Source organism: Orcinus orca, chromosome X, assembly GCF_937001465.1.
Source record: "Orcinus orca chromosome X, mOrcOrc1.1, whole genome shotgun sequence".
NCBI classification, from domain to species: domain Eukaryota; kingdom Metazoa; phylum Chordata; class Mammalia; order Artiodactyla; family Delphinidae; genus Orcinus; species Orcinus orca.
In genome coordinates this window covers 119385666-119398514 of record NC_064580.1, presented here as the reverse complement: position 1 = coordinate 119398514, position 12849 = coordinate 119385666, and the positions used below count along the sequence as shown (strand labels likewise).

The 12849-nt window shown below is 41.3% G+C and overlaps 1 protein-coding gene across 3 annotated transcripts in view; it reads left to right on the top strand.

Annotated features, from left to right (window-relative positions):
- FGF13 (fibroblast growth factor 13) overlaps positions 1-3770 on the top strand; it is a 501144-nt gene extending 497374 nt beyond the window's left edge. For all 3 annotated transcript variants that reach the window (XM_012536340.3, XM_049704422.1, XM_004278719.3), the window contains 2 exons: positions 965-1163; positions 2367-3770. In XM_012536340.3, coding sequence (XP_012391794.1) covers positions 965-1163; positions 2367-2503 — 336 coding nt within the window. In that variant the 3' untranslated portion in view covers positions 2504-3770. The remainder of the gene's footprint in view (positions 1-964; positions 1164-2366) is intronic.
- The last annotated feature ends 9079 nt before the right edge of the window (positions 3771-12849 follow it).

Here is a 12849-nt window from a genome sequence, read left to right as displayed (position 1 = left end):
AAGTGGACCCACTGCTGCTCTATAGATTACTTAGAGATTAAAATCTGCTGTTCATTTCACTTTGCTTATAAATGGATATTTTAAATAGCTGTTTATTGCATACATACACATATTACAAAACTTGAAAGAAGGTTTTATGGGGTTTTTTGTTTGTTTTCAAAAACAGTCTATTGCGTCAGGAACCCTTCTTTTGTACGGGCAAGTCCAAAGAAAACATGGCCATGTACATGGCAGGAAACCACGTTGCCGGGTTCAAAGTCTCCTGGCCTGCTCTCTCATGTCTGCTTGTAGAATTACTGTAAATTCCTTGTTTCTATATTGATTTGTGTGAAATGTTACTGTAAGGCAAGGATGGGGTGATGAGGGAATTTTTTTTTTCTTTTTAAGTCAAGGTCCAATGATCTGAAAAAAAAAATCAATTTGGTTTATCTAAAAGTAAAAGGTAGTCTTTCTTTGTAGCATCTCTTTAGAAATCTAGGCGGCCAGCATTGTAACAGCATAACACAGATTTCAGCCTGGGGCAATTGAAAATTATAGTACATAGTAACTGGATAATCTATGAAAATTAAGTACAGGGATCGGATGTTTATTTTCTCATTTAATCCGGAAGGGAACAAAGCTCCATGTGACAGTTTTATGCTTGTCTTTTCAATCTTTGGCTCCTGTATTTTTCCAATACATTACACTTAGGTGGCTGGTTCTAGTTTTTCCATTACCTTATTACAAAGAGAGCTAATCATTGATCAGTAGCACTTGCACTTAGGGCCTTTTCTAAAGCATCACGTGAAATGTTATATATAGTTTTAGTTTCCAATGATAATAGTTTCTGCTATTAAAATAGAACCCCAGTCATAACAAGCTCTAACAAAGTATGTCCTGAACTCCTGAAGGATAATACCATATGGTTCTCCATGAAATTCATAGCTATAAATATTGAGCTTTTGTTTATTTACTTCTCTTGTAGGAACATTTCACACCTGAGTGCAAATTCAAAGAATCGGTGTTTGAAAATTATTATGTGACATATTCATCAATGATATACCGTCAGCAGCAGTCAGGCCGAGGGTGGTATCTGGGTCTGAACAAAGAAGGAGAGATCATGAAAGGAAACCATGTGAAGAAGAACAAGCCTGCAGCTCACTTTCTGCCCAAACCACTGAAAGGTAAACTTGATATTATACCAGCTATGGATTCAATGAGTATCGGTATTGAAATCAATCCTTTTTCACGCTTTCGAAAGTGGAATGTAATTCTTCCATACTAAGGCATTTATACAAAAATTCAGTAACATTTTACACTTAAAAAAACACTAAAGCATTGACAATAGCATCTAATCTCCTGATTTTAACTTTTCCTTAGTATATCTGCACGTGGTAACACCTTTCTTGTGTGGAAATAGCTTAATTGCTAACTCAGGACAGCCAAGACCCCCAAATTATGCCCAAATGATCCCTGGACAGGAACACAGGTGCCAAAATGTGTGCATACTTAACACTTATCAGAAAGCTCCTTGGGCCTATCTCTCTAAGGGCCCAACAGTATTGTCCCAACAATTTTCATTCATTCATAGTTTTGTTTTTTGGTCATTAATAGCAGCTTAGTAGCAAATGAGAAAGGGTGAGGGATAGGAATGGGCTGCAGGAAGTAGGGATGTTAGAAGGAGTGAGATGTGGTGGAGAAGCGGTAGGAAATCCAGGCAGAGAAGAGCGGTTTACAGGAGGGGCAGACATCCAGTCAAATCAACACAGCGCCCTTTGACAGCACATTTTCTGCAGCCAGATTACTTGGGTCCGAAGCCCAGCTTCCGCCTTTAGTAACCAGGTAGTCTTGGGCAGATTATTGAGCTCAAGTTCCTTCTGTAAAATATGGAGAAAAACACCTGCCTCGTGGGATTTGCATGTGGATTAAATGAGATGACACACGTGAAGCACTTACAACAGTATCTGGCACGTTCTAAGTGCTCCATAAGCGTAAGCCAGGGCTGTTATTTACAGCACAACAATAATATTTACCATTTATTGCATTAAGAACTGTGCTAATACTTAGAGTCTGGGAGAGTTTCATTTTAAAGTCTGAGAGAAATCAGTGTTTGAAAATGTTTAAACTTCTAAGAGCTTTATTAAATGCATTTTTCATTAATCCTCTCATACATCTAAAACCATCAGTGATAGAGATGAGGCATTAGAATTCTCTACACGCTTCTGTACCAAGACTGGATTTTGCTTCATCTGGTCCAGGCCGCTCTCTACTGAGTCCTTGAAAGCGGCATTTTTCAGGTTTGGCCTCCAGCCTGGAAGCCTAGTGGGCAGAAGGGAAGTTGAGGGCCAGTGCGGTGGCCTTTGATGCCGTGTCTCTGTGCTTTGCAGTGGCCATGTACAAGGAGCCGTCTCTGCACGACCTCACGGAGTTCTCCCGATCTGGAAGCGGGACCCCAACCAAGAGCAGAAGTGTCTCCGGCGTACTGAATGGAGGCAAATCCATGAGCCACAATGAATCAACGTAGCCAGTGAGGGCAAAACAAGGGCTCTGTAACAGAACCTTACCTCCAGGTGCTGTTAATTCTAGCAGTCCTTCACCCAAAAGTTCAGATTTGTCCATGATGTTTACCAAACAAACAAGGCAGAGTTCACTACTCTAATCTGCCGTCAAACCTTCTTCTCATCCATACAAACGCCCCATAATTTAGAACGAGCTTGTGCGAAAAAAGAGTGCCAAGCATGATCAGTGAATTAAATCCGGGAGAAGGACTGCCCAATTTTCTCATGATCTCACCTATGCTTTGGGGAAGACAAACCAAAAACATTTCACAGCACTAATGCTGATTAAAAAAATTGCTCTCCAACCAAGAAAATTGAAAAGACCACCATTGTTCTTCAAAAGCAAACAACAAAACAAAACAGAACAAAATTAACTGCTTCAATGTTTTGTAGGGACAAACAAAATTCTGTGAACCGTGTTGTTTTCTATCTATGCTTGATTCGTATGTATTCTTTCCTTTGGCATAGCGCAACTTTATGATTTCTGGAATTCAGTGGTTCTATTGACTCTGTGTCACTTAATCCAACTCAACCAAATTCAGGGTTGAAGCTGAATTGGCATCTCAGGCTCAAGGTAACAGTGTTCTTGTGATTTTACCAAATTTTTTTTTTCCTTTACATTCGTAGTATTCTGATCGAGTTCTTGTGCTGTACTTTGTGCGTAGAAATTGTGTTGTGTTGTCAACCCCAGTCAGTAAAGATTACTTAAAAAAAGAAGATTATCCTCAAGTATAGATTTCTCTTAATTCCATTTGTGTTATCATGTTAAACTACTATTGTGGCTTCTTGTGTAAAGACAGGAACTGTGGAACTGTGATGTTGTCTTTCGTGTTGTTAAAATAAGAAATGTCTTATCTGTGTATGTATAAGTCCTCCTGTCATTGTATTTGGCGCGTGAATATTGTGTACAAGGAAATGTTAAAAGACTGGTTACCCCTAAACAACATATACTTATACCTGCTTCTGGAAAAGTGTTTAAGACTTAGCTAGGTTTCCATTTAGATCTTCATATCTGTTGCATGGAAGAAAGTTGGAATCTTGGCATAGAGTTGCATGATATGTAAGATTTTGTGCATTAATAATTGTTAAAATCTGTGTTCCAAAAGTGGACATAGCATGTACAGGCAGTTTTCTGTCCTGTGCACAAAAAAGTTTAAAAAAAGTTGTTTAATATTTGTTGTTGTATACCCAGATACGCACCGAATAAACTCTTTCTATTCATTCAAAGAAAAATCCTCCAACGTGTATTTATTGAGCGTCCACTATGTGCCGTGAACTGTGGTAGAAACTGGAGTTACACACTGAATTATGTACATCAGGTCACTGCCCTCAGATAATCTACAGTCTAGAGATTTATATTAACACGAACACTCTTGGAAGTGTAGTTATTGTACTAGTTGTTGTACTTGAACTTCAGATTGGAACAGAAGAATTCTCATTCCCATTCAGTGATGCATTGTACAAACGACAGCTATGTTCTAGTACCCTCCCTGCCATTCACTCTGTCATTTCCCCTCTCTGTTTCTCATTTCTCTCAGTAGAAGGAAGGAACGGGACTAAATATCTCAAGTCCTTTCCACCTCTGAGAACTGAAGGAAAACATAAACATTTTCTTTTTTCACTAAAATTTCAGAACATATATTAAAATTGAAAGATTTTTATAGTGAATGTCGGTAAACCTACACCTGTGTTCCACCATTAACATATTACTATACTATACATCTATCCGTCCATCAATTTATCAATCCATCTTATGTTTGACATATTTCAAAATAAATTGCAGACATATGTACACTTCCTCCTAATTCCTTATGTATATCTGTAACTAGAGTTCAATGTTTGTTGTAGTTTTTTCTCTTATTTTTATTTTTAATCTTTTGGCTGCACCGCGCAGCATGGGGAATCTTACTCCCTGACCAGGGATCGAACCCGCGCCCCCTGCATTGGAAGTGCAGAGTCTTAACCACTAGACCACCAGGGAGGTGCCTGCAGTTTTTTCTCTTAATATAAAACTTACAATGAAGTGCGCGTATCTTTAGTGTATGTTTGTTGAGTTGACAAAGGCATACATTTGTGTAACCATAAACATTTTCAATGTTGATGACTTTTCACTAGCTCCCCAAAGCTGCCATTGCCTGGTTATGATGCTTTCAGAGTAGTCGATGTAGGTAAGTAAGAGTGGAGGAACAGGTGAAACATAATTGACTGGCACTTTTCAGGGCATCCATCAGATAAAGTTACCCGGGCCCCAAGCAGCATGCTTTTGCACAGAGGGGAGGCTGCCCATTCCTAAGATGTCTGGGCCAGGTTCAGCAGGATCTCCTAGTCCAGCCCAGCTCAGCTCAGTCACCTTGTGATCCCGTCTTAAGCCTTCATCCTGCCAGAGCTCTAAGGTCCAGCTTGCATGAAAGAGCCTGCCTGCCCAGCTTGGACAGGAGCCTGGGTACCATATACCATAAGTAGACTTGCTCAACCCTGCCCCTTATTCAGACTCACTCATTTTCAGTCCGTAGAGAAAAGTAGTGCATTGTCTCACTCTTTTTTTTTGTTTGTTTTATGTGGTACATGGGCCTCTCACTATTGTGGCCTCTCCCGTTGCGGAGCACAAGCTCCGGACCCGCAGGCCCAGCAGCCATGGCTCACGGGCCCAGCCGCTCCGCGGCATGTGGGATCTTCCCGGACCGGGGCACGAACCCGTGTCCCCTGCATCAGCAGGCGGACTCTCAACCACTGCGCCACCAGGGAAGCCCTATTGTCTCACTCTTGCTCCAAGGGCTTTAAGGTTTGGTTATTGATTAGTTTGCTTGTGGCTTTTGCTTTTTCATTGTTCAGGAATAGCATAGGTCTGCTAGTCATAAACAAGTCAGAACCTTGGTGTCTTGGGGAGGCCTGGCATAAAAAAGAAGGGGCTAAAATGCCCAGGAATAATCCTTTAGCCACAACATTCTCAACGAGCTGCCGCAAATTGTTTTTAACAGAAGGTGGTGTTTAAATAAATCAATGATTAAATCGTCCTCCAAAATACCTCCCTACAAACAGCGATACTTTCACACATCTTCATTACACACACGCACGCACGCGCGCGCGCGCGCGCGCACACACACACACACACACACACACACACACACACACACTTCAGTATCATTTCTCATGGTTGAAAATATTAGCCCTGCCACATGTTTGATGAAATATGTTTGGAAAAACACCACAAGGACTATTGGCTCTCAGACCTTTGTCCACATCAGAAACACCTGGAGGGCTTGTAAGACACAGATTGGTGGACTCCACCTCCAGCGTTTCCGATTCAGTAGGTCTGGGGTGGGCTCAAGTGTTTGGATGCTTACGTTTCCAGGTGATGCTGAGGCCTCTGGTCCTGGGGAACCACACTTGGAGAACCACTGGCCCGCACACTCTCTTTCAGGATTGAAAATGAGCATTAGCACATTGAATTCTAGAAAGTCTTCTGTTAAGGAAGCCTGCTTAACTTTGGGAGCTGCTGGGATGAACAAACTTATATGGCCATGAAGCCATAGTTTCACAGAGCACATACTAACCCTGCCAGAGAACGGTGGTCCTCAGGCCTTTGGCAGTGCCAGAACCATCTGTGGTTTTAGGCCAGGCCTGGGAACATGCTGGATTGGGCTCCCACCACAGTCTGAGCCCATTGCTCTGTGGCGCCCAGTCAGTCTCACGTCGTCACACTCTCTGTGAGTGTATATCCAATCCTTGCGTTGTATTGAGCCTAGGAGACTAATAAGGAAAACAACAACCACTGCAGCGACTTTCTTCAAACTACTTGCAGTTGTTTAAAAGAAAAACAAATGCCAGCATTTTCCTCCAGGACTTGCGCTTGTACCTGGAGAGAACACGTACTCATTGCCATGGAATCCTTAAAGGATTGAGGGGAGAAGTGACCTGTAGCCCTTGCCCTCACCTCCCTCCGCAGCACACCGTCCCAGTCCTAAGCCAGTCAATTTCACCGAAGAACTTTTCAAAGGAGCCAGCTACATGTTGCCGAATTTTCCAAGCACCCATTGTCCAAGTGAACACATGGGGGAAAGTGAATATCCAGTAGGATCACCTTTTCATCTGCACCGTCTGGTTATAACCAATCTGCATAGACGGGGTGGTGGAATCAGGGCTGAGAACCGTTTTGAATAAATGTCATCCACATGTGTTTTAGAAGCCTCATTTAGCTGAGGCGTGTCATTCACGGGTTAAACTGAAATGTGCCTTCACTGGCACGACTGTATTCCTACGAACAGTCTTTTCAAGGCAATCTAGGCTTTTCCTATCATGCTTCTCAAACTTCTTCCAACCTCTGGTCAAAGCCATTTCCACATTTTAGGTCTTGGTTATAGCAGCATCGCACTACAGTACCAAAATCTCTACAGGGATATGACAGAGGCATGATGGATGACCATTTCCAATGGGAAAACCAAGTGGAATGGAGAACGGTATGGAGGTTCCTTAAAAAACTAAAAATAGAACTACCATACGACCCAGCAATCCCAGTACTGGGCATATACCCTGAGAAAACCATAATGCAAAAAGAGTCATGTACCACAATGTTCACTGCAGCTCTATTTACAATAGCCAGGACATGGAAGCAACCTAAGTGTCCATCAACAGATGAATGGATAAAGAAGATGTGGCACATATATACAATGGAATACTACTCAGCCATAAGAAGAAACAAAATTGAGTTATTTGAAGTGAGGTGGATGGACCTAGAGTCTGTCATGTAGAGTGAAGTAAGTCAGAAAGACAAAAATAAATACCATATGCTAACACATATATATGGAATCTAAAAAAAAAAAGGTGCTGAAGAACCTAGGGGCAGGACAGGAATAGGGGCACAGACATAGAGAATGGACTTGAGGATACGGGGAAGGGGAAGGGGAAGCTGGGACGAAGTGAGAGAGTGGCATGGACATAAATACACTACCAAATATAAAATAGATAGCTAGTGGGAAGCAGCCGCATAGCACAGGGAGATCAGCTCGGTGCTTTGTGACCACCTAGAGGGGTGGGATAGGGAGGGTGGGAGGGAGGGAGACGCAAGAGGGAAGAGATATGGGGACATATGTATAACTGATTCACTTTGTTATAAAGCAGAAACTAACACACCATTGTAAAGCAATTATACTCCAATAAAGATGTTAAAAACAAAAAACAAGAGGAGAACTGTAGCTAGGGTAGGCCACTTGTGCCCCAAATTATTAACCTTATTGACAATGACAACTTTTCATACTTTCCATTACTCTATATGCCAACATGTGGTCCCATGGTTTGACTTCATGTGTTTAGCTATCCTGGAATGAAGACACCCGGCCGCCGTGCTAGCTTGTTCTGTCACCTTGGGTACACTCTTTCCCCCCTAGTGAATGGGAATGCTACAAGCATGTACACACAACAGAATGTGCCTCAAATTCTGGGCTGCTCTTTAGCTCTAAATGGGGGGGAAAAAAAGGAGAAAAATCCAGACAGAGAACTAGCATTTGAGTGCTATTCTTTCATGGATCATCACATCCTGGACCTCTTTAATCGCTAAACATTGTACTGCTCTTTAAGGGTTAGTTTGAATTTGTTGCACAGAGAACAATAATCTATGCCAAATCAGTCAGCCCTTTTGCTAATATCACATGAGTACAAATCACATGATTTTGCTAATATCACGTGAGTACATGGTATTTTCTTCATCACAGTTACTCTAATAATAAATACAGAAAAGTACATGGCATCATTAGGGGAATGTTTCATTTTCTATGTGGGCATTCTCGAAGAGGTTTGTAACAGCTGCAATTCTGTCATTATGCAGGAAGTCTTTCTAGAACACCCAATGGATGGTTTTCAGTATTAGGATTCTAAACTAATTTACCAAATGTCAACCCAATATTTCCTTTTCTGTTAATTTTTGTTTCATACACTCTGCCTCTCTGTCTCTCATCAGTCGCTTCACACATACACACACACATAGATGTGCCCCCAAAAGTTCTCAGAGACGCTCTGTTCCTCTGGGAAGATGACGTATGTCTATTCAGTAGGGAGGCTGGGACAGCTAAGTTTCAAAAGCCAGGACTCAAGACATAGAGATGGCCAACAGGTACATGAAAAGATGCTCAACATCACTAGTCATCAGGGAAGTGCAAATTAAAACCACAGTGAGATACCTAACCTCACACCTGTCAGAATGGCTATTTTCAAAAAGACAAGAGGGCTTCCCTGGTGGCACAGTGGTTGAGAGTCCACCTGCCAATGCAGGGGACACGGGTTCGTGCCCTGGTCGGGGAGGATCCCACATACCGCGGAGCGGCTGGGCCCGTGAGTCATGGCCGCTGAGCCTGCGTGTCCGGAGCCTGTGCTCCGCAACGGGAGAGGCCACAGCAGTGAGAGGCCCGCGTACTGCAAAAAAAAAAAAAAAAAAAAAAGACAAGAAATAATAAGAGTTGTGAGGCCGTGGAGAAAAGGGAATCCTCCTACACTGTTGGTAGGAATGTAAATTGGTGCAGCCACTATGGAAAACAGTATAGAGATTCCTCAAAAAGTCAAAAATAGAGCTACCATATGATCCAGCAATTCCACCTCTCGATATTTACTCAAAGAAAACAAAAACACTAATTTTAAAGAATCTGAAAAAGAATATATATATGTATGTATAACTGAATCACTATGCTGTACACTTGAAACTAACACATTGTAAATCAACTATACTTCAACTGAAAAAAAAAGAATGTGAATAAGATAACCTAAAAAAGATATGTGCTCCCCTAGGTTTATTGCAGCATTATTGACAATAGCCAAGATGTGGAAGCCACCTCAGTGCCCACTGATAGATGAATGGATAGAGAAGATGTGGTATATATATGTACAGTGGAATACTAGCCATGAAAAAGAATGAAATCTTGCCATTTGTGACAACACGGAAAAAACAAAACAAAAAAAGCAAGACAAAACAGAAATGGACTCATAGTTACCAAGAGCAAACTGGTGGTTACCAGAGGGGAGAGGGGGGTGAGGGGATTAAGAGGTACAAACTTCCACTTATAAAATAAACAAGTCACGGGGATAAAATGTACAGCACAAAGAATATAGCCAGTAATACTTTAATAATTGTGTGCAGGGCCAGATAGTAACTAGACTTATAGTGATCATTTTATAATGTATAAAAATATCAATCACTATGCTGTACACCTGAAGCTAACAGAATATTATATGTCAGCTATACTTCAAAAAATACCAGGAAGAATAAAGTAAGATGGCTTCTGAAGCTATGACACTTCTGTTCACTAAGGAGGATTGCCCAGGTGTGTCCTCACAACAAATGAGCATGCCTGCAACATTCTGTACTCTAAATAATTGTGTGCACTCTTAAAATAATTTGGTTTTGATTCTGTAAAGTTAATGCTTAAAGTAAGAGAAATGTACAAGGGCGATGAGTGAGTAAAAGCTTGGCTTCCTGGAGTCAATTGCTCAGGTCGTTGGCTCAGTGGATATCTATCACCTTATAAGCTGTCAGTGCAGCGCGGCACGTAGCTGAGCCGTGGAGAAAGCATTCACGCAAGGACAAATGGATTGAGACTGAGTCAGTCTTGCAGAAAAAGAGAGATTCTGGGGTTTTAGCAACGTGGAAATTTCCCTTCCTTACTGGAATTAATAAAGTGGAATTCCAACTGGAAATAATTGTTCAGCTTGACATTTTTCATATATGTAAACCTCTGCATCACTAATACCCTGGTACAAACTGGATGGTCACAACCCAAGTGTTCTTTTCTTCTTTAAAAGTTGCAAAACTAGGTTCAATTAGTTCTCAAAGGCTGGCTGTACTACAGTTTTCCCTTGAATATAAAACAGCTGAACAAAACAGCTTGCACAACATTTGAGTTTCCTGGGTCTTAGGGACATTTCAAAGTACATCATCATTACGTTCACCAACATACTGTATGCCGAATCCACACAAAACACTGCCCTATGGTGTGTGCGTGTGTGTGTGTGTAGCGGCCAGGGCAGTGAATAAAGAGTCCTGCTACCTGCTCTCGGAGGTTTCAGTCAGGAGGTCTTCAAATCTCCTTGGAGTCACCTGCATCAAGTAGAATATCATGTGACTAAACTGTGCTAGGAACCAAATACACAGGTTCTACTTTCCAGAGACGCTCAGTCTAGAATAGTAGACATGCAACTATCAAATTCAGTCAGTTAGTATAAACACTGTAAAACGTATAATCAAGGTGTCGGGAGAACACAGTGGAGGAAGAAATTGATCAGGGAAACTGAAAAAGTTTCAAAGAGGAGTTGATCTTTGAGTTGAGTCTTAAAAGATGAGCTAGAAAGGTAGTGTAGGTGGCTCTAGGACAAAAAACAATATAAGCAAAGCATAGAGTCATTAAATAGCATTGAGTGTCCAGAAAACATTAGTTAGCCTAGTGTAGCTGGACGATAGGAGGCAGAGCCCCTGCTATGCAAGCTATGCTCCGGAGAAGAGTAACCTCCCCGCAATGCTTCATTCCACTACGTCTCACTGCCAGAAAGAGGCTGTGAGCCACCTAAGTCTGGATTATTGGCCTGTCTTTGAAACCTAGTTGCTCTATATGTTTTGTAAAAACCTGATGAGTAAATTACTCTCTTCAGTAGACAAAAATCAAAGATAATTGTCTGAGCAAAGTATGATTCACAGCCTTGCTTATTAGACTGGAGTGGATGGGTCTTACTAATTCCCCCTTCTCTATTGAACAATCTGTTCTTTGCCTGCTCTAAAAAGAATTTGTCAAGCAATATGGGTTGTTTGACCAGTACAATCATATAGAGAAAGAAAAGCAGCAGCAAGATAATGAAAGGAAAACTTTCTTCAAGCAAATTCCTTCCATCTAAAATGTACATTTTAATGATTTTTCCTTTGAATACAATTTATTTGGAATTTTCAGATTTACACATTTATTTAAAATAACCTCTCTCCCTCCCTCTCCATACACCACCACATACATGCACCTACGCATGCCCGCATACACACACACACACACACTATTTGTATACTTCTTTGGGAAGGAGAGCTAAAATTTTCATATAATGTAATGTACAAACTTCTTAAGTGTACAATTAGTTTGGTTTGACAAACGCATACACCATGGAAAGCAAACCCCTGTAATATAGAGTGTTTCCAGCACCACAGCAAGTTTTCTTGTGCCACTTCCCAGTCAATATGCACCCACCACCCACAGGCAACCAGTGGTCTGATTTTTTTTCACCTTAGATGACTTTTTGTTTTAGAACTTATTACAAATATTGTCATACATATGTGCTCTTTGTGTAAGACTTTTTTTTTTTTTTTTTTTTTGCGGTACGCAGGCCTCTCACTGTTGTGGCCTCTCCTGTTGTGGAGCACAGGTTCCGGACGCGCAGGCTCAGCGGCCATGGCTCACGGGCCCAGACGCTCTGTGGCATGTGGGATCTTCCCGGACCGGGGCACGAACCCGTGTCCCCTGCATCGGCAGGCGGACTCTCAACCACTGTGCCACCAGGGAAGCCCTGTAAGACTTCTTTTGCTCAGGAAAATGTTTCTGAGATCCATCCATGTTGTCGTGTGTTATCAGTCTTTCATCCCTTTTTACTGATAAGTAGTATTACAAAATATGACTATATCCACAGTTTGCTTACCCATTTCCAGTTGACAACACCTGGGCTGTTTCCAAATTTGGGCTGCTTGGAAGAGAGCTGCTATAAACAGTTTTACACAGGTTTTTGTGGACATAGACTCTCATTTCTCTTAGGTAAATACCAAGGAGTAGATTTTCTGTGTCCTAGAGTAGGTGTATGGTTCATTTTATGAGCCTGTCAGAACTTTTGCCAAAGTAGTACTTTCTTTTACACTCCTACCAGCAGTGTATAAAAGTTCCAGTTGCTCCAAATCCTTGTCAACATTTGGTGTATCCAGTCTTGTTAATTTTAGCCATTCTGGTATGTGTGTAGAGATATCGCATTTGGCTTTAATCTGCATTTCCCTGATGATTAGTGACGTCAAGCACGTTTTCATGTGCTTATTGGCCATTCATGTATCCTCCTGTGTGACGTGTGTGCTCCCCTGATTTGCCCATGTATATCTCATTGTCTTTTTATTATTGATCTGTAGGAATTCTTTATATAACCCAGATACCAGTTCTTTGTCAAATATATGATTTGTGAATATTCTTTTCCAGTTTATGGCCTTTGTATTGATTGTCTTAATGGTGTCTTTTAGTGAGCAGAAATTTTAATTTTGATAAAATCTAATTTATAAATTTCCTTTTTTTATTATTGATTTTTGTGTCTTATCCTTAGC